This window comes from Dipteris shenzhenensis, chromosome 27 (genome assembly GCF_047967505.1).
Source record: "Dipteris shenzhenensis isolate YYH24624 ecotype China chromosome 27, Dip_SZ_1.0, whole genome shotgun sequence".
Classification (NCBI taxonomy): domain Eukaryota; kingdom Viridiplantae; phylum Streptophyta; class Polypodiopsida; order Gleicheniales; family Dipteridaceae; genus Dipteris; species Dipteris shenzhenensis.
This window is the reverse complement of record NC_141622.1, coordinates 17,962,243-17,984,609: the sequence shown is the minus strand read 5'-3', so window position 1 is coordinate 17,984,609 and position 22,367 is coordinate 17,962,243. Positions and strand designations below refer to the sequence as shown.

The 22,367-nt window shown below is 42.4% G+C and overlaps 1 protein-coding gene across 2 annotated transcripts in view; it reads right to left on the bottom strand.

Annotated features, from left to right (window-relative positions):
- Positions 1-2,707: 2,707 nt before the first annotated feature.
- Positions 2,708-22,367, bottom strand: part of LOC147883967 (protein S-acyltransferase 10-like) — a 37,579-nt gene continuing 17,919 nt past the window's right edge. The window contains exons 8-11 of one of the 2 annotated variants that reach the window (XM_087398587.1): positions 20,387-20,476; positions 20,158-20,241; positions 3,237-3,302; positions 2,708-3,134 (exon numbers count right to left, since the gene is read on the bottom strand). In XM_087398587.1, coding sequence (XP_087254713.1) covers positions 2,954-3,134; positions 3,237-3,302; positions 20,158-20,241; positions 20,387-20,476 — 421 coding nt within the window. In that variant the 3' untranslated portion in view covers positions 2,708-2,953. The remainder of the gene's footprint in view (positions 3,135-3,236; positions 3,303-20,157; positions 20,242-20,386; positions 20,477-22,367) is intronic. The other variant, XM_087398588.1, reaches the window with a different exon arrangement.

Below are 22,367 nucleotides of genomic sequence, written 5' to 3'. Positions count from 1 at the left end.
AAAAACCAGCTGGTCAAAGGAATAATGATTGGCATTGCCACCTACAATCAATCTCAATGTAGTAGCAAAGCCCTGATAAGAGTCAAGCAACCCATTAAGGATATTAGAAACAAGCTTAGAATCAGGCACCACCTCATCAATGTTAGTCAACTGCTCTTTCAAATCCTTCACGTTGATAAGATAGGCATCCATATTACCACTCTCTTCAAGCTTCAAGTCCTTCAACTGCTTGCAGAGATAGGCAACCCTCGCCACATTCCGCGCCTAACATAAAAATGCAAGCTAATCCCATACTTGCTTTGCTGTCTTGCAAGGCCGGATATAAGGGATAATGACTCTTTCAATTGAAAGAGCAATCAAGGCATGTGCTTTGGCACCATGACCATTCCAGTGAATCTGCTCATGAGTAGGAGGCAAAGTACCTACAGTAGAAGATGCAACAACTCCAAAAGTAGCATTAGACCTATCACCACATGAGCTTGAAGCAGTACCTGTTACTAGAGACAATAACTGTAGCACCAAAAGCAGCATTACGAGTAGGCTTGACCTCAGCGCCTAAAACAATATTCCACAAATTATTAGCAACCAAAATATGCCCCATCATATATGCCCACATAGGGTCATTTGTATCATCAAACTTGTCCTCAACCCCAAGCATTCCAAAAACATCATCCTTGCTACTAGTCATGGTGCTGAAATTCAAGGCAAAAGCACCAACTGGCAAGAAAAATGCGAGAAGGGCAACCTCTCAAAACCAAAAGGCAAAATTCTGCTCAAGCTCCAAAGCTTTTCACTGCAAAAGACTTTGCTATCTCAAGGTGTACCTCTTGAAAAAATCCCCAATACGAGGCCTTTCCACAATGCAAATGAAGTAAATAAAGAACTATTTTGTAAAAATTTAAAATAACCAATGCAACAAAGATTTACCCAATGATGTAGTCTAAAAATACATCAGGGAAAAGGCTCCAAATACGAGCAGAGGGATTCACCCTTGAAGAAGAGGTGAAAGGCACAGCAAATGGTAGTAAGAGATGCCAAGAGAAGGCTAGAAATGAGAGTTACAACAAGAGAAAGTGCTCCCACAATGAGGAGAGCACTTCGAAATGAGAGGAGTGTGATCCAATGGAGGAAATCTCACTGCCCGAGGCAAGGGGAAGCCAAATGAGAAGGAATGGACTCAATGAGAGGCCTCTGGATGGCAGTAGCAAGCTTCAAAAGTCTTCAAACACCGGCACGCAATGCGAGCCAGCTCCAAAGGGCTGAAAAAAGCTTTAAACAAACTAGCTTGAATCTTGAGGTAGGACATACAACACTAAATGCATGCGTAGCTCTGAAAGGCATCAATTGCAATGTACTTTCATCCGTACAGTGTCAACCATGCATTAAATGCAATTGCAATTGATCTGTATAGTTCGTACGACCACGAATCCACACATGTGAGACGACTGCAACAACAAATGCAAGAAAATGGCTCAAATCCTACACTTCACAGTCTTCTGCAAAAAGCACTCTAATTCGTCGTGCCAGGAACGGTGTTCTTGCGCGACGAAAATGCTTGAGGCCATAGGTGCTCACGAGTGTGTAGAAACGAAGTAGAGCAACAAGAATGAGCGCTCAAAAGGATTGCAAACAGCTTGGAAAAACTATCAATGGCTAAGGGGATGGATCCCCAACCTGCTCTGATACCACTGTGGCTAGGGCAAGCAATGGAAGCTCAAGAAATGAGGAGAGAAGACAAAAACGAGCTGCTATAATGAATTGCCGCAGAACTAAGTGAAAGTACAAGAGAGAGCCAATACAATAAAACCCTAGGACAAAGCGCCCTTATTGGACTAAGTGTCCTAAGTGGTACATGTACTAACTATACCAACTAACCTAATTGACAGTAACTAGGCCTACTAGGCACATACCAAGGAATGAGTGGCACCTATGGATAGCCCATAGAATGGCCTATAGGAATCAAAGTACCCCATGGTAGCATTTTTGGCCCCCCCATAGAGAGCACTTCCTTTGACACGTGGCCTTGTTGGACCTATCATATACAAACTCAAAAAAACGTTTCCAGATATTGTTTCCAAGGACTAAACAAACTTTTTGAAAAATAATATTACATCACCTAGAATGTGGCGAGGGTAGTACTATGCTTTTTGTAAGGAGAAATGGCCCCTAGGGGCAATGTATTATGACTCAAAGTTAGCACAAGGGATTAAGTCCTTGGGGGGAACCTTGAATTGAGATGAGGAGGGCACCTTAGAGTGGGGATCCCTAGGGCATGTGGCAACAACTTCATGGGGGAAGGTGGGAACTGTGAGGTCAAATGAAACACAAAGGCTGGGAGGCAAGAATGCATGAGACTGCAGAGTGTTCCAAAGTTACTATGCTACATATATTTGTATCGTCTTATTTGCCCTCGATCTGCCTCTCCATCTGACATGAACAGCAAAACGTGCACATGCACAAAGGCATGTCATTAGAGACATTGCATTCGGTGCAATTTCGTAAAGTTCTTCCATGTTGAACAGCTACAGAAATTTTAGAATTTGTACAGGTGGCAACCTAATACGTCAGCAGACAGACACAAACTACTTTTAGCACTGAATTGAAGGTAAATGCTCTCATCACTTCAACATTGACCTCATGCTTCGAATATGGACAAGTAAAGCCTTTTACTACAGTGCTCAACATCAAATTCTTGAAAAATTCGGGGACACTTTACACTTGCTTGTAGTCTTTCTGAGAGTTTTAGGCTATAAAACAAGGTCAATCTGTCCCAAGACTTCACGCATCACAATGACTCAAAAGTGGAAAGAAATATATACGTGGCTGCACCTCTCAGTATTTTGTGAGCTGCTAAAATCGTTTCCCACCAACCAAAACACAAAGCATGAATCAAACATTATCTAGACTTTAATAGATATGCCAAATAATAATACCCTAGTCTTGAATGGAAGCACTACAACGTGCAGCAGCAATTGAAATTCAGTTTTTCACAACAAGAGCTGTTTGCTCTTGCCTCTAAAATATCCTGGGAAGGCATTTCTTCAAGTGGATAGGATGAACGGGATCCACAGCAAAAAGAAATAATATTATTCACAATCCCTCTGCTAAAAGGCTTCACATTGTCACGTACGTTGCTGCAAAGAAGGTTATTCATTAACACCATGCACTTTCACATTCAAGGATTTCCAAATAAAACATGGCATAACAAAAAACACATCCAAGCATAGTGTACTAACCTCAAATAAGGTATCCGTCCCCTTCGTATCAACTCATAAGTAGTCTGATTAGTGACAATTAAATAGCTGCACAGCAACCCCAAGCTATCAGATTACAAAAACGTTTGAAGCTTACAATATTGCAGGGTTTTCATCACAATTCAGCATAAACTACGTTTTAGCAAATATTACACGTTTTGCATACGTAGCATAATTTCACGTGGCATCGTTTGCAATCTGTTACTCCATCCTTGAGTTTGTTCTTATTACATTCCTGAATTGAGTTGATTAGTATGCTATCTTCACTTTATTGATGGTGGTCATTCTGTACCTTGAGCTTTGTCAATTCTACTGCTGCATGGATACCAAGAATATTAGCAAGGTCTGAGCTAGGTGGCTAGGACCCTTCCAGCTTTATGACACTTCTCTCCAAGGCTATAGATCTATGGTCACAAGGCCAATATCTTCCTGTTACATGGTTCACCTCTTTCGTACACACTTGTCACAATCTATCATTTGGCCTGTGCTGCAACAAGGAAACTACATTCCCTCTCCAAGTTGTGCAGCTCCACTGATAAGATGGAGGTTCTCTGAAGCAGAGGTTCTACTATTTCTGCTATCTGCTGCTAGTTTAGGGACTATGAAGATGAGAATAGCAAGAACTAGTAGCAAACATAGGAATAGGGTAGAGGGAAGGTCACTCTTACTGGGAAGAGGGCATGTTGTACGGCTCCATGGGCTGGCTAGCATGGCTAATAGAGGCTGATGTCCTTGCATTTACAGCTTGTAGCTGATGCTTAGGAGGTACAACTCTGAATGGAAATTTTGCATTGTATTAATGATCAATGGAAATGAAGTACAGCTGAAGCCCCTTTTATAATTTTGGGAAGTGGGCCAGCAACACCTTTGCTTATGGGATTAGTACAATAGGCTGCCACATGGTAGACTCACAATGAACCTTGGAATCCCTATTATAAGTACAAGTGAATACCAAAGTATTAACAATGAATGGGACCCCCATTTAATGACTACTGCTAAACCTAGCATGCCCTAATGTTACAATCCTCCCCTTCTTACAGAAATTTTGCCCTCAAAATGAAGGCAAGCAATACAACTGAAAATGAGAACCTGGTAAGAGCAAGAAAGTATGGACTCAATCCATAAGATTTGGATACTCCTGCAAGAAGCTCTCCGGTTGCCATGTTGCTTCCTCATCAGGTAATCCTTTCCACTTGATGAGATACTCCATCACTTTGTTTCTGAGTATCTTGTCTCTATAGCCCAATAGATTTTTTGGAACATATTCAATTTGAACTGATTCATCAATAGGAGGAAGCTCTGCTGCAACTAGAATGGATGGTCCCATGTGCCTCTTAAGTAGAGAACATGAAACACATCGCAGTGGCTGGTAATCTGAGTTTATAGGCCAAGTCTCCCACCCTTTTTAGAATCTGAAATGGGCCTTAAAACCTGTGAGCCAATTTAGCATTAGTGTTGCCCCTTAAAGTGGCATACCTACTATATGAGGATGCAATCTGAGGTAAACCCAATCTCCCTCTTGGTATTTCACATGCCTTCTGTCCACTTCATCCTTGGCATGTTGGTTGAGAAGGACTTGGTCGCTAATGGTGGAAGGTAGTTGGACTTGACACCCATATAATGCTTCAAATGGGGACATATCAATTGAGGTATGCTTGGTAGAATTATAGCAAAGCTCTGCTAAACACAGCCACCTGTCCCAAGACTTTTGAGTATCAAAACAAAAATGTTTTAATCTTCCACCCATTTGTTGACATTCTCAGATTGACCATCTGTTTGAGGATGATATGCTGTACCTGGAGCAACTTAGTCCCAATCTGAGAGAAAAGTTCCTTCCAAAATCCACTCATGAACTTGGCATCCCTATCACTTATGATCTGCTGTGGAAGTCCATGTAACCTGAATATATGCTCCACAAACTGACCAGCCACTTCAGAAGAAGTATATGTGGTCTTGGTAGGTATGAAGTGGGCTGTTTTTGTCATCCTGTCCACAATTGTTAATATACTATTCCATCCTTTGGCTGTAGTAGGCAAACCCACAATAAAATCCATACTTATGTGAGTCCATTTCCCTTCAGGGATAGGTAAGGGTTGTAAAGGCCTGCTGGAAATGTGTTCTCAGTCCTGTTTTGCTGGCACCCTTAACATAAGTCATAACATCTTTCCATAACCCCTTCCAATAGAAGCTTTGCTTTACTTTGTCATAGGTCTTGCCCAAACCCATGTGTCCATCCATTGGTGAGCTATGCATCTCTTCCAAAACAGTTGCTTGAAAGAAGAATAAGGGACCAAATATACTCTTATCTGGCGGATGACATGGAGCAAGACCCTGGAGAAGAAGATGCCGGACACAACAAGCAGAAGACCTCAGATTACTTGCATGTCCTGGAATGTAAGAGGAGCTTGTTCGACATGGAAAAAACTAGTAGTTAAGAAGCTAGTTAGAAAGCATAGACCGAGTATTTTTGCTCTGCAGGAACTAAAGACAGGACCAAAAAATATTGACGGACGTCCCGTCAAGGCGTATTGAGGGAAATCTTGGCATTGTGGATCTTGGAGAGCCATGAAGATCTCAGCTGCTTCTGGTTACCCCAAGTATTCCGCCTGAATATCAAGAATCCAATCCTTGTATATAGTAAAAATGGCATAGCATTGGCAAGACCATAGTCTGGATAATGCATCAGCTATAACATTCTCCTTTCCTCTCTTATATTCAATGTCAAAGTCATAGCATCGAATAAATTCCAACCACCTCTTTTGCTTTGGAGTTAGGGTATTTTGGGGGCAGAAAATACCTCAATGATCTATGATATGTCCTCACTTTGAAATGACTACCATATAGGCATTGGTGTCACTTCTTGATTGCATGTACAATAGCAAGCATCTCTTTGTCATGAGTAGGAAAGATGTACTCTTTGTCACTCAGCTTCCTGTGTTCGTATGCAATGACACCATGACCTTGCTTGAGGACAGCCCCAATGCCCTTCCCACTTCCATCAGCCTCAATCAAGAAAGGAGCCTCAATCAAGAAAGGCTTGGAGAAATCAGGCTTGCCAATATTGGAGCTGTTATAAGTGCTTCCTTGAGGTCATTAAAAGCTGATTGAGCTGAAGAGTTCCAAGAAAAAGCACCCTTCTTAAGCAAATCTGTAGACTGTAAGAGCTGCTGCTCTCTTAGCATATTGGTGATTAAGACGAGGAAGGGGAATCTCAAGTTCAGAGAAGAAATAAATCTCCTTAGAAGACAAAAAAAAGAAACACTCAATTCAGGAGTCACCAGTGTAATCAAAGTCCGAGATAGAAGAAGACCCACAAGAGAAAGCATTAAGTATCTCAGTGGCCTCTCTCTCCGTCTTCAGCCCGTTCCAACCCATCAGCTGCTACATCCGAACCGTTTGATGACACCTCCCCTAAACCTTCTCTTCCTGAAAAATCCATGTCTTTTAGGAAAACCCTAACTTGGAGTGATGCCAACAACGATGGCAGATTTCCTATGCCTCGGTCTTGTGGCGCAGTGCAAGTGGCGAACTTTGTGTCAGTGTTCGGCGAGCTTTGTGAATGGAACTCTTCATGATGAAATCAAGTGTTTTTAATCCAAATACCTTGAAAGAAATTATTCCTTCAATGAAAAGGATTGAGGAAAAGAGGGAGAATGATAAAAGATTGAACTGATTTTAAAAAGAAAAGACATAGGTATCATTGAAACGGACTAAGATTTGTCCAAGATAAAAGAATTACAGCAAGTATCTACTGAAGTTTTGTATTATCCTACTACTAATACAAGTGGTGGATGGGCAGTATCATGCTGATTACTCTTATCAAATTCAGATACATCAAAAGATTTTTGGATTGTCCTTTTAGGGAAGAAAAATGACAAAATCCTAGACAATCTACAACTGATAAAGGGACAGCGAAGGTGAAAGCTGTCTTGGAAGTGGTTGAGGAATAAAGACAGTCTACTTTCGATTTACAAAGTTATTGGTAATCCAAACCCAAGAGCATTATAAGTACTTCACAAATCGACGATGAAGGATCGTTCTATTTAAGGCTGTTGAGTGTTTCAACACTTCAGCTGACAATGGCAATAAGTTTATCAACTTTCTTTATGCTATTATCTTTTTTTTTCAAGTCTCACAATAGACTCATGCTGTACGCATATACATGGCAATACTCTTGTTCATTAATTTAAGCAAGGAAGTTTTACAATGCAATATTCCCATCTAGCTTGTTGCTAGTTGAGGGCAACTGAATTTTCAGCGACGGAGGGAATGTAACAATGGCTCTTTCTCATTACCATATATTTTTAAATCATTATTTTTACTTTCTTGAGATCTCATTTTTACTGACCCACGCGTGTGTATTTTACTATGTAAGTTCTTGTGACAGAACTCCACATCCCGACTGGGCATCTTTTGCTACCATGTGCATTGCTATCTCCAGTACTTCCTTTTCACCTTGCATTGCTATCTCCAGTATAGCACTTGTCACCTTTAGTGTGACCCTTGCATTGCTATCTCCAGTATAGCACTTGTCACCTTTAGTGTGACCCTTTCTAGACATCAGAGCTCTTATCGCCTTCAGTGTGATAGTGTGATCCATCACTTTCAGTGTGATCCATCACCTTCAGTGCAACCAGTCACCTTCAACGTGGCTCTATCACCTTCAACATGATCTACCGTCTTCAATACGGTCTTGGTTTGCCATCTTCAGCATGGCCTATGCTTACCATCTTCAGTATGGTCTTTTGTTACCGTCTTCAGCATGGTCTCTCTCTTTGCCATCTTCAGCATGGCCATGGATCTTCAGTATCCAAAGTCCATCATAGTCACATCTAGTGATAGGATGTCGGAAGCTAGTGCATGGGGTGGACTTCATGCCAAAGAAGTTACGAGTCGAATGACTATCTTACCGGATCACCCTCCACCTGGTATTAAATTACCAACATGCCGTATGAGATTGATGATGCTTTGCACATCCACAAGGGTTCTCCATACCCGATTGTTCTACTCCTAACACCTTCAATGGCCTTGCTTAGTCAATGAGGATAGATCTAGATCACATAGTCTTGTGAGTTGAAAGTGATCTCAAAACCTAGTCCATGAGTATCTAGTTTCTAGGGCTTTTTGTGAGCTAAAAGATGGTTCTAGTTTGGTAGATTTCTAAGCTGTTTAGAGCTAGATACAAGCCATTTACGTTCTAGGGTTAACTGAGTCCTAGGCCCCAAATTAATTAATTGTGTGCATGGGTAGAGGGTCATGGGGCAAAAATTTTAAGAGACCTAATTAAAATATTCAAATAACTCCTAAAAACTATTCAACATAGAATAACAAATCGGATACTATAATTAGAAGCTTTGTGTAGCTTTCTACTTTCCCCCAAGGTCTATATGAAGTTTGGGCTCAGTTCTAAGCAATCACAATTGCTCTCGCTGCAAATTTGCACCCTCTCCTTGCTAACTCTCTTTTGCAAATTCGCCCTCTTCCTAGCCATCCTCCTGCTATCCAACTTGATGAATTGCTGGAATTTCTGCTTCAGCCTACCTTTCTTCCTTTCCAGCACCCAAGACGAGTCATATGGCAAGTATTCTTCGTCGCGCATTTCATTTTTATCAAATACTACACTTTCTTTTACGTGCTGTTTTTCTCGCATTTAGTTCCGTTTTTTGTCTTTCAATCAAATTTTGTTTTTCAGCCATAGGGCTTTCTAGAACATGTTCCCTTCCATTTCCAAAGATTCTAACCTCTTTTAGGTTGAAAAGTTAACCGCTTCTATTGTGCGCTGTGTTTTCCAGAGTCTAAGGTTTCTATACTAACCCTAACGGGTGGATTCCTGTGTTTTAGGGATAAGTGGGACCAAAGACCATTTATGCGTCTTTTTCCACCTGGTACCGGGCCACAGGCTTCTAGTGGTTACTTTCTTGGATGATTTTCAGTCATATGTACATCTAATTCTCACTTTTGAAAAGGAAAATCATTGTAATAGTCCTATATTTGAGTCTTGGTCTAGAACTCTAGATTTCTCATAGCGGGTTTTGTCAAAAGATCTGTACTACCATTGTAGCGGCCTCATTCTCACCCAGTTGGGTGCCAGTGTTCTTGTCTCTATCTCTTTTATTTTCCTGTTGTTATGTGGTGTGAATGCATTTAAAGTTGTGGTATTTTTATGTGAAATTTATTAAAGTTCTAAAATTAAGTTATTCGACTGGAATTCACCATTCTGTGTAAGCACGACTCTGAAACTGTGTATTTGCTGTGAGGTATAAGGCATCAAATTCCTCTAGAGCCATTTAAAGCTCTCAGTGCACCATGGAAATGTCCACCTGGATTGAAGACATGATTCTCATCCAATACTTCATCATCCCTTTGAACCTCCTGCCCACAATCATGGAATTCCTCTGCATCTTTTGAGGAAGACAACTCATTTTCAGAATGTGAGATTTCAATGATTATGCTCAACTTACTTGGAGTTGATAGGCCTTACATAACTTGTTATGGTCCAGACTCCACTTCTCTCCACATTTGAAATAGAGCCCCTTCTTCCACCTTTCATCCATTAGAGAGTGGGAGAATTGCTTATGAGCCTCCTTCCTATTTTTATCACTTTCTGGGAGTCTATCTGCAAACATAGATTCCTTGCCCAAGATATTAGCCTTTGAAACCTTAATAGTAGGATATTTAGGAATTACCTTACCTGAGGTCCCATAAATTGGTGGAAAGGGCGTGGTACCCAGATGAAATTTCTGCTCACCCATGATCTTCCTCCCACTATAATCCACAGTAGATGGCTTTTGGAAAGTCCCAATTCTCTCCCTAGGGTTGTACTTGGGCTCATATAGCTCACCAAGGTGCATTGCCTCATTCAAAGACTTGGGTCTAGATGCCAATACATCTGAGGAAATTGATGACTACATATAAATCTGATCATGTTCTACTTTTCATCTACCCCCTTCACAAACAAGGAAAGCTTCCAAGACTATTTGATGTAGTGTCTAACTGACCCAGTTTGGACTAGGTCATACCATTGACACACAAACTGATCAACAATCATGAGGGAAGAGGAATTTAAATTCCCATGTGGCCAACATAATGGAAGCAAGAGTAAGCAAAGAGAGAATGAGCTGAACGTAGTTCACTCCCGAATGTCAACTGAACTGAAGTGAATGAAGTGTGTGTACAAGGATAGAGATAAGGGATTTGTCTAAGTGACAAAACCCTATCTAATCACTACCCGTAGTTAGAGATTAGACCGTGGTTAGGGGGAAAAACCTCTAAGAGGAAAAAGTGCCCCTGTTACACCTTTTCCATTTTCTAGCCTCTACTGCAGATCACGGGAGCAGCACCATGATTTTCCTCCCAGCCATTTCATGCTAGCACTTGCGAGAGCTAATATCCGCCAGGCTATGGATACAGCCAAGGTGTATGCGGATGAAAATCGGTCTATAAGAGTATTTGAAGAAGGAGCAAAAGTTTTTCTCAGAATTCCTTCGCACTCGAAGTCGTTGACTTCAGGAGAGTGTGCTAAGTTATCACCTCGATACTGTGGGCCGTGGTTAATTCTAAAGAGAATAGGCAGTGTAGCCTATAAATTAGAATTGCCACAGGGGTGTAAGGTGCACCCGGTTTTTCATGTTTCACGTTTAAAGAAATTTTTACATACAGGTGACTCACTAATCGAAGGTGTGGTTTTGTTTCAGGAGATAGAGGATATTGCAAGGCGCAAACCAACAAGAATCCTGGACCGAGGAACAATACAAATACGAAATCGAAAGATACCCACGGTGTTGGTTGCATGGCATGGTCAGCCTCTATCCGAAGCTACCTGGGAATCCGTATATCAGTTGCAGAGAGTGTTCCCAGACTTTATCATCGAGGACGCTGATGTCTGAAGAGGGAAGGAATGTTACGCTCTAGCCGAGGTAGCATGACCTCGGAAGAATCAGTCGACATTTCCCTTAAAGGATCTATCTCTGTAATATATGTGTTTGCGCTTCATGTAAATGATCGGGAGGGATTTAATGTCAAGGTCCTAGGTGAGGGCTGATAGCACCAGACTAGATAGATCTGAGAGGGAAATGTCGACTGATTCTTCCGAGGTCATGCTACCTCGGCTAGAGCGTAACAGCCCCTAACTCACTTATTACATTACATTGGCCAATGCCTAGAATATATTAATAATTCTAACAAAACAGAATGGAAGCAAGAGTGAGCAAAGAGAGAGTGAGCTAAACGTAGTTCACTCCCGAATGTCAACTGAACTGAAGTGAATGAAGCATGTGTACAAGGATAGAGATAAGGGTTTTGTCTAAGTGACAAAACCCTATCTAATCACTAACCATAGTTAGAGATTAGACCGTGGTTAGGGGAAAAAACCTCTAAGAGGAAAAAGTGCCCCTAACTCACTTATTACATTACATTGGCCACTGCTTAGATAATTCTAACACCCCCCTACAGTGCCAATGTGGTGTACAAGGTAGTAATCGCAAAATGCCTCAAACTTCTCACGTGGAAGTGCTTTGGTGAAGATGTCTGCAACATTGTCATGTGTTGACACATACATCATATTAATCTCCCCTGCATGCAACTTCTCTCTGACATAATGATAATGAACCTGAATGTGCTTCGTGCGAGCATGAAACACAGGATTCTTTGCCACTGCAATGGCACTCTGACTATCAATGAGAATAGGAGAAGGACCCTCCAATATGAGACGAAGATCAACGAACAAATGTCGCAGCCAAAGACACTCAACAATCGCTGTGAAAGCTGCCTTGTACTTAGCTTCACATGAGGAAGTAGCCACTGTAGATTGCTTCTTCCTCAGCTAAGAAATGCAAGCGTTGCTAAAAAAGAAACAATTACCACTAATGGATTGCCTGGTATCATAGTCTCCAGCCCAATCTGAATCACTGTAAGCATGCATCTACAAGTCACTCCCCTTGGGAAACATCAAGCCAAAAGACTTTGTGCCTTGCAAATATCTTAAGATGCGTTTTACAGCCTGCCAATGTGTTGTCTTTGGGCTCTGCATATATCTGCTCACCTGAGATACTGCATACTGAATATCGGGCCTGGTATTGCACAAGTATATAAGGCATCCAACAGCCTGGCTGTAAAGTGTGACATCCATTGATTCACCTGCATCATACATAGTAAGCTTCAGCCCTGGCTCCATTGGAGTGGCAATAGGCTTACAATCATGCATGTTGAACCTATCCAAGAGTTTTTGCACATACTTGGATTGAGACATAACGATGCCACGCTTGTCTTGTATAAACTGGATCCCCAAATAAAAATTTAACATGCCCAAATCTGTCATGTCAAATTCAGCTTTCAGCTCAGCTTTGAAATCTGCAATTATATCCTCATTTGACACCATGAGCAACATGTCATCTACATAAAGAATGATGACCAAAATATCCCCCCCATCCTTCTTGATGTAGGGGGTTCTTTCCGTAGGACTATTGTGTAATCCCTTACTTGCCAAGAATGCATCGATCTTGGCATACCATGCACGTGGGGCTTGTTTCATCCCATATAAAGCTTTGTTAAGCTTGCATACCTGAAATGCATTGCCAAAAAGTTCAAATCCCGAAAGTTGTTTAACATAAACCTCTTCTTGCAAGTCCCCATTAAGGAAAGCTGTTTTATGTCCAACTGATGGACATTCCACATAGCCTTTGGCAACCAGCCGTGCCTTATACCTGTCAATAGACCCATCTAGTTTCCTTTTTACCTTGAAAACCCACTTGGTACCAATGGCATGCTTACCTGATAGCAAATCCACAACAACCCAAATCTGATTTTTCTCTATGGACTGCAACTCATTGTGCATGGCTTACATCCAATGCACATTATCCTTTGCTTCTTCAAAAGAGTCAGGCTCCTCTTCATCAAGAAGAGTCCCTACATAAGCTGTCTCAACTGAAAGAGCCCCCCTTGCGTGCCTTACTGCACTACGAGTCCTGCCAAGCAATGGAGCCTCAAGCCTACTCTCCCTGCGAGTTTGAAGCAACCAATTCGGGACTGTTTTGGCTGCATGTATCTCTTGAATCTCTTGCCTGACAACTTAATCCACACCCTAAAATCAGCCGGTAGCTGAATCGGGGCATGTGGATCTGGAGGAGGTTGCTGTAAATTCTGAGTTTCATCAGGGGAACCAAATGCTATAGGAAGCATCCCCTCAAACACATCATCTGAAGAAGCTGGAATCTGAAATTCAGCATGTGTATGTGCTGAATTTTCAGAGAATATAACATCTCTACTAACAAAAATCTTACGTGTAGCAGGATTGTAGAGACGATAGCCTTTGCTTTGTGAACTATATCCCACAAAAATGCATTTGAGTGCCTTATCTGACAACTTGTGTCTAAACTCCTCAGGCACGTGGGCATATGCAACAGAACCAAAAACTCTAAAATCGTCCACTAAAGGCTTTCTCCCATGCCATGCCTCATAGGGAGTGATTGTATTCAAAGTCTTTGTAGGAGCCTGATTCAAAATATAGTTGGCACACATGAGGCCTTCAAGACAAAACCTGTGAGGCAACTTCTTACTTGTGAGCATGCATCTATCCATCTCCATGGCAGTGCGATTCTTCCGCTCAACTTTGCCATTCTGTTGAGGTGTAAGCCTCACTGTAAGCTGATGCGTGATACCTTTCTCCTTCAAAAATGCTTTAAATTCATGAGACATATACTCTCTCCCTCGATCTGTGCAAAGTGTCTGCACCTTGAGTCCTGTCTCATTCCCAACCATAGCCACAAAGTGTTTGAAATGCATAAACACTTCTGATTTTGCCTTGAGACCATAGACCCAAGTGTAGTTGGTGAAGTCATCTATGAATGTAACAAAATAGAGATAACCCCCAAAAGCAGGTGTCCTCATGGGACCGCAGACATCACTGTGAATAAGCTGTAATTTCCAGAGGTTCCAAATGTTTGACAAGTTTGAAAAAATGAGGTAGAGTTTCCAAACATGGGTTTTTTTAACATCATAATTTTAATAAATAAAATGCTATGCTGCATTTTTTGACATATTGTTATTACAAATAATAATACACAGCTTACAATCTAGAATTTGAATTTTAATTTACACTTTTAAAGCAAAAACCAGTTACAAACTTACCACTGCCGAACTAGTCACATTTTGAGTTTCGACTCTCAAAGAGTTGAACTACGACAGGAAGGCCTGGTACATTTTGGATGAACACACATCATCAAGATCTGTCCCACAGGCTGGTCTAAACTCTGAACCTCCTGACTGAGTAATGTTCCATGAGGGTACTGATTTTGGAGATTGTTGTGGATGTAACTTTTTAGCATCAGCCATGAATTCACTCCTACTTGGGTTCGATCCAGCCTGTCCCGGTTCCATGGACTTCTTAGGAGGATCATGCATGGGAATCTCCTTACCCTTTGGCTCAAATCTACTCCTCACTTGTTCACTTCTCATGATCCTCAACTGAGTGAAAGCATTGTCAACCTTGCCCCTTCAACCCTTTGTTCAACCCCTTCAACCCCTTCAACCCTTCCAGAACTGAGGTGAGTTGCCCTAGCTGGCCAAATAACTTTTGCTGCTGGTCCACAAGCTGTTGCATCAGTTTGCTCTGTTTATCCATCATTTGTCCTTGCTGCTCCAACATGACTGCCAGAAGACTTTCAAGATCCAACTTGTCCTTTTGGTGAGGGGACTTGGTAGGTGAATGGTTAGGGGATCTTAAGATGGACTTGCCTCTTCTTGCTCCTGGTCACTGGTCTGAGCATCCTCCATATGTGCCGTTGCTTCAACTTGACCGATTAATTGGGCTCTATAGGAAATCCCTCCCCTTTGAACTTTTCCACGAGCAATGAGGCGGAAGTAAGAGAGGTCATTGTAGTGCGCAGCAAGCAGCAGCTCCAAGGTGGAAAGAAAGTGATGTCAGGTGGAGATGAATAGCAGGCAGTTAGAGCATGAACAGCTGGAGCGGCAAAAGGGCTGAAATCTGAGGCAGAATCAGCAGCATGTTGGAGCACAAAAGGGCCAAAAGATCAGAGGCATAGGCAGCAAATTACGGGCAACCATTACGGGCTGATTGGAGCGTGAATAGCAGCTGGAAATAAAGGCGGCATCAGAGAGAGCAGCTTCAAGGGTGGGAGCAGCAGCAATAGGCGGCTGGAGATGAGAAGAAGAGCCATGTAGTGAAAGAGGAAAGGGGCAGATTTGGAGATGGGGAGAGAATAGCAGGAGGAAGGGAGGAGAAGAGAGGAGAAGGAGAGCAGAAGAGAGAAGGATGAGGGGATAGAGAGGTAGAGAGAGAGAGGAGAGAGACAAGGTACAGCAACCTGTCAAACCTGTATGCTCAATTGTCATGAGATGAAGGTCGTCTATGTGTGCATGGCTAGACATCCATCGGCATGGGATGTAGCGTCTATCATAGGCTCATCGAGAAGGAGCTGATAGTAGAAAGGCCTAGAAGCCTGAAATACAATTGTCAAGGCACTCCAAAACATTGTCTGCAACTATCTAAGAGTGTTGGAACAATAAACTGTCTGTTTGGGCCTGATTTTGAACAGAAACACACTTTCTAAGCACTGTTTAGACCCTGTTTAAAACTCTGAGCAGAAAGAGTGATTATATGCCTCAGATGCACTGTTTGAACAGGGAATGCTCTGCCATGGTACTGTATAGGACTGATCAGCAATTATCACTGGCCAGGATAGAAAGAATGATTGCCACGTGGCAGACTAGATCTGAAAAGCCCCACATTTCTAGGGTCTTTTAGCATAGAAAACCCTAAATTGTACCTGCTGGAACTGATTACAAGGTATTTAAATGATAGGGCAAATGAGATCCAATCAACACCAAACCTGGTACAGGTGTTCCCAAAACTGAGGCGACTCATTACATGCCATCAAAACTGAATTTGGAGCCGTATTTGAGCAGATTGCAGCAGATAAAGGCCTCTGGCAGCGCACTGTTTTCCTGTCAATTTCTAGCTCGAAGCTGGGAATTTCTCTGAGATTGTTGAGGGCTGATGATCAGGAGATCATGCTGAACACGCTTATATCAAAATCACTCAATTCTGACCACATTGGTATTTAGGACTGATCAGAGGCTGACACATGCCAGAGCAGAATCCGGAGCACTTCACGCAATGAAATCTTGCACAGAGGTAGCTCTTGGGCTCAAGATAGGATGCTCCAATTTTCAGAACAAGATAATGAATCTTTACCCACAAAATTCCCAAGAAAAGGACTCTGATATCAAATGAAGCAGAGGTTCTACTATTTCTGCTATTTGATGCTAGTTTAGGGACTACGAGACATGAGAATAGCAACAACTAGTAGAAAAGATAGGAATACGGTAGAGGGAGGGTCACTCTTACTTGGAAAAGGGCATGAATGCAGCTCCATTGGGCTGGCTAGCATGGCTGCTAGAGGCTGCTGTCCTTCTTGCATGTACAGCTAGTAGCTGATGCTTAGGAGGTACAGCTCTCATGGAAAGTGTGCACTTGTATTAATGATCAATGGAAATGAAGTACAGCTGAAGCCCCTTTTATAATTTTGGGAAGTGGCTCCTTTGCTTATGGGATTCGTACAAGAGGCAGACTCACAATGAAGCTTAGAATCCCTATTATAAGTACAAGAGAATACCAAAATATTAACAATGAATGGGACCCCCATTTAAGGTTAACTGGGCCCATTTAAATGAATACTGCTAACCCTAGCATGCCCTACTGTTACACTCTCTCCTCGTAACTACTCAACTTTCTCCCCCCCCCCCAAAAAGAAAAACAAAAACAAAAACTCCTTTTGTCTTTCTTACACTACCCATTTCACTTTGTCCCTCCCACTGTCAAATCCGAGTCTTGCTCTATTTCAACTTGCTGCTGTCTCTCAACCTCAAACTCTTACTCTCACTTCAATTCTTCCAATCTAAACACTCGATGATGGTGAAGTCAAATCACTTAAAATTAAAATGGGCTCGCCTAAGTACGCTAAGTAACAATGTAACAAATCGAGCATTGAGTTCCCATGGAGATCATATTGATTTCTATGCCAAATGCTTCAGTTGGAATCCTATGCCACTAAACCCTGAAATCAGATAGAATACACAGATGTCCACAAACGTAGGTATTCGGAACAGATTAATCACGGATCTCCAATGCCACAAATCAACTTTTGGAGCCAAGCTAGAACTAGGGTAATGATGCCAACATGGCCACCCACTTCCATATAAAGGAGATTCTGGACAGGAAACATCTGATTTTTTGGCAGTACTAGGAAGCAAACATCAGACAGCATCCTGGCAGTCACGAGCAGTCAGCAGTACACAGGGCAGGTCAGTCCAGGCAGAACGGGCAACTGCCGGCCATACATTCTGCGGCGATATCAGCAGACAGCCGTACAGCAGTCAGCAGGAGCAGGTGTCTGGTCGACCTGTTTTACAGCCTGGTCAGCCAGATCAGAGGGCCTCTAGAGTCAACATTTAATCAAGGATGGCTTAAATGATGTAGCAACCACGTCATCTATGGCCTCAACTTGTGCAACCCTAAAATGTCTTCTTGTCCACCTAACTTTATATTCAATGGTGTGATGTTTGAAATATCAATGGCTTGACCTATGCATCCTAACTAGGCCAATGGAACTGATCTTGACTGAAGCACCATAGTTATGACAATGTCTCATGTGCTTCTTCTATCTAATAAGACAGAAAACCATTGGATTTCAAATCTAACCATAATATTTACACAACTCTTGTTTGATTTTGCCAAAGGGACACTCTCACCATTATCGCATAGGAAGATAGTCTTCTCCAGTATTGGAAGACAATACAAATGTAAAGAATATTTGACTTGTCATGCTTTTTGAGCAACAACTTCATTAATATCTCATCTAAGTTTCTAAAGAACTTCAGTTTCTTCTTGCTTCTGCTGGAAGAGAGCTCCATTTTCTTTGTGTGTTTGGCAAAGGAGAGTTCATGTTCCCCTTCTTTGGTGTGTTTCTCCCTTCCATGTATCTGTCCTCATTCTATAGCTCCAAAAGTCATGCATCATGTTCCTAATAAAGGAGATCACACTTTGACTGTTATTGGAACTGCATGAACATTGCCATCATCTAGCATCATGGACTCTTAAGAGGGGTGTAATCGACTTCCAAAGAGTGACAGACATCTCTAGCTCTACAGGCTCTCTAGACATAGATGGATTGGTAATTTTATGTGCTCGTAAACTATCAGCTCTCAACATAACCAAAACCTTACAGTGTTTACTCAGCTGAAGAAGAGGGATGTGCTGGAAAATTGTCCATCGCTTAGATGGTACCGGGCTTTAGGGGCTACTCCAGGCTATTAAAGCCCAGCCAGATTCAAGACCTGGAATTGCTTGCTGGATTAAGAAAGTGGGGTGGAACTGCCCATGTCGACATCCAATCCTGAGGAAATTCTGAAGCCTTGCTGTCCTTGCCAGAAAAGTACCTTGGAGCAACGGAAGAAACCTGTGAAGTTGAACTTTACCACCAAATATACCCTTGCACTGATCTTGCTTTTAGGGGGTAAGAGCAAAAGAGAAAAGCCGAAAAGGAATCAAGATCATGTGATCCATGGGAGAAGTGTGATGTAGACTATGCTTGCCTAGGATGGCTTCTTGATTCATTCACCATTTGCAACCCTTCAGCACAACTATGGCAATAAAGATGTTCCTGATGTCAATGTAACAAGCATGTGATTTATGCGCACACTCATACATGCTATTCTTACATCAATGCAGAAGTGTGTGCTGTCAAATTAAAGAGGAAAGAGAAAAGGAGAGAAGCTATGACCAACATTTAGCAGATCCCAATGGTACTCCCTTCAAAAGAGGGTATTTCCTTCCTACAATGTTTGGACATGTCCAAGGTTGCAGAACTCCATTGAGGCCAATCTAGAAATCCAAAGCTGCTAAGAGGCCTCCTCCGGGGTTGTGCCCAATGGCTACTCCCAAGCTGTCCTCTTGAAGCTCTTCCTTGGACAATGGAATGGGGGAGGGGATCACCCTTTTCAGTAGGCTTCCCCCCATTGTCAGAGGCCAACTTTGTAAGATAAGGGATGCAGCAGCGGCTGGAGTGGGGGGGAGCACTGTGTCGGGTTTACCAGCCTACTCTTGTGGGCAAATAATTCCACGGCCTCCTTAAGCCACCATGCCAAACTGGTTTTGATAACCCAGCTGGGGAACTATTAAATTCCTAGGTCCGGCCTTGTTGATGTGTCATCTATTGTGTTGGGTTCCCCTTGAAGAGGACTAGATTATCAAATGTTGTGATGCTTAAGATGTCTCCCTAGAGTCACAAATACCCGTCCTAGAGTATCACACTTCTTCAACCAGCCTCTTTCCTTCTTTATGCAATGGTCGCAACAGGAGCCTTAGTCATTCAATAGAATACAAACTTACTATAACAGCAGGCACGTAGTCTTTAAAAATATATTAGTCAGATGATGTATATGATACAATTATGGGACAGATGACATAAACAAAGCAGAGAAGCTCTCTGAAGGTGCTAGACTCTCATTTTTCTTCAATTTCCATGTTTGTCATATCTCCTATTTTGATCGATACTTTTTTTCTCTTGTTTGATTTCAGACCCCTTTTCTGTACTCCCCTTTGTACTTTTTGAGATGTTATTTATGATTTCCTTGTTTCACATTGGGCATTTTGGCATTTTATCCTGAAGACGTAAGTCATGACTAATGTATCATAAGGTTGCATTCATGCTTACAAGGGTTTCTGTTCCATTTTAATTCATATTCTATACTGAGGTAGTTTGTGTCATATTATATCAAGCCTTTTTTCCTAGCTTTGAAAAGCGTTTCATTTTAAACACGATTTGAAATGAGACTTACACAGAAAATCACCTAAAACGATACATTGCTCACAGAACAAAATACTAACCTATGGAACACTAGAAGCATCACCAGGAAAATATTGCAAAACATAAGGATGACAAGTAAGATGACCACTGCTGTGTTGTGTAACCTGTTCAGATCAATATGACAAATCATGTCAAGCAATTTCGCCCAAATCTGTGTTTTGCAGGACAAGAACTGCTTCAATTAAGTTAACACATATGACCGATGGCACATAGATCAAAAACTCCCTCTCATCTGAAAAAAAGGAATACCATGTTGTAGAGCTTTTGCTGCTAGTGAAGGCTGTTATATACAAAATAAAAGTCCACAAGCATAATGGCAATTCTAGGAAGATATACCACCTGAAGAGAAAACCCATGTTGTTAGGTTTGCAAAGTAATTTGATAATGTAAAATAGGTTTGAAATGCATATGCATGTGCCAATGGTAATGAAAGAAAGAAACCCTTACTTAATTCAAAAAAAGGCTTCCAATTTTTCAAGTCTGCCATTTCAGGATGGACTTTGTGGCAATAGAAATTGTTTTTCCTTCGAAATTTGTTATATCCACACGAAAAAGCACAAACATATAAACTTAATCAAGAAAATTAACAAGAGCTCTCATATACTAGGATGCAAGGCCTATGCCCAGCTTGCAGCATGCATCTAGATGGTAACACCAATTCAATACAGTGTTGCTCTATGACTCACATACATCTTGTATCTCTGAATCTGCCAATATTGTTTGCATGCTAGCGTTTGCACCTCCATTATCATCTTGTCATATGCAAAACCTGGGCCACCCTAGTTTAGCTAACACTCAAGAGGGCTACACTATAATCAGAGAAATATGACCCTGAGAACAATCCTAGGGAGTGAAAGCCCTGTTAGAAAACAGAGGGTACACACAGCAGAAGACTAATAGAGAGCCCAGAAATTCACACAAAGGTGCTAGATATGGAATCCAAAACTTCTTTCCTTACATGTACTTGACATACATGTGCAGTAAGTAAATGAGCAATGCACAGGAGAGATGTAGAACCAACAAAACTTATATTTCCATTCACAACGGACACAATTCAAAATGTATGCCCAGTGTCTCACCCCCTGTAAAGTGCTACCTCGATGTGGCCCCATGTGCACAACCAACAGTTGTTTTCCTACCTCCAAGGCACTCTCAAAACACTCGGCCTGCATTCTCCCAATGAGCTTAGGTGGGCGTGGTTGCCGTGCCCTACAAACACACTTTCAAGCCATCCCTGCCGGACAGCCACAACATAAGGTAGTGAATGCTGTGAACTCTTAACCTCCTTGCTGCCCTGATGTGCAGCCAATGGTGAGACCCAAGGTTCTCCTGACTCCCGTTCTCTTTGCTGCCCTGGATGACAGCCAAAGGATGTAGACCTCCAAACAATTGATCCCTGCAGTAGCCACCTCCCTTGCTGCACCTTTGTGCCCCTCCAGAGGATGTTGGAGCAGGCTCCAAACAGCACCAATCTGCTCCAAAAGAGGTCCAAGGATGAGTGAGTGAGGCCACCTCGAGGGGCTCCTTTTACAGGGGCTGGGAGCCCACCAAAATGGCTGACTGGGGTTCTATTTGGACCATCAAGCCAACCACACCCCTAGTCTGTAAAACTGACTTGAGGAGCAGCCCTTTTTAGGCTTTGCAGGTCACGTGGCAGGCAGCCACTGGACCAGGGTTTCCTGCCCCTGCCCTGACCTGCTCCAGGCCATTTCCCTGGCCTAAATTCTGCTCCAAACAGGCACCTTTCAGCACCATCAGTCCCGCCTTCTATCTGGTCCTGCTCCTGCTCCAAGAACCCTGCTGCAGCTCCGTACAAGTCCTTGCAGACACCCCGTACAACAGGTGCATCTGCTCCTAACATATCCTGCAGGGTCTTGAGACTCTTCTAGTGATGCCATGCAATCAGATCTGCTCATAAATGCACCGTACAGATCCGTACTGCTTGCCCCTGTCATCCGCACTGCTGGCATCAGCATCCACGCATCAGTTCCTGTGCATATCTGTTCCAGCCCATTCCAGACTGACACGTGGCAAATCTGTACATCTTCTGTCCACGATGGTGGCTCCACCTTGCCAAGTACCTTCTCCTGAATGCTGCCTACATGGCAGCCTATGTGCTGCCCATGTTTGCTGTTTGTATGCTGCCCACATGGCAGCCAATGTGCTGCCCATGTGGCAGCCCTAATATGCTTTATGCTTAAGTCCACCTCCCCCACGCTCTCCTTGGGAC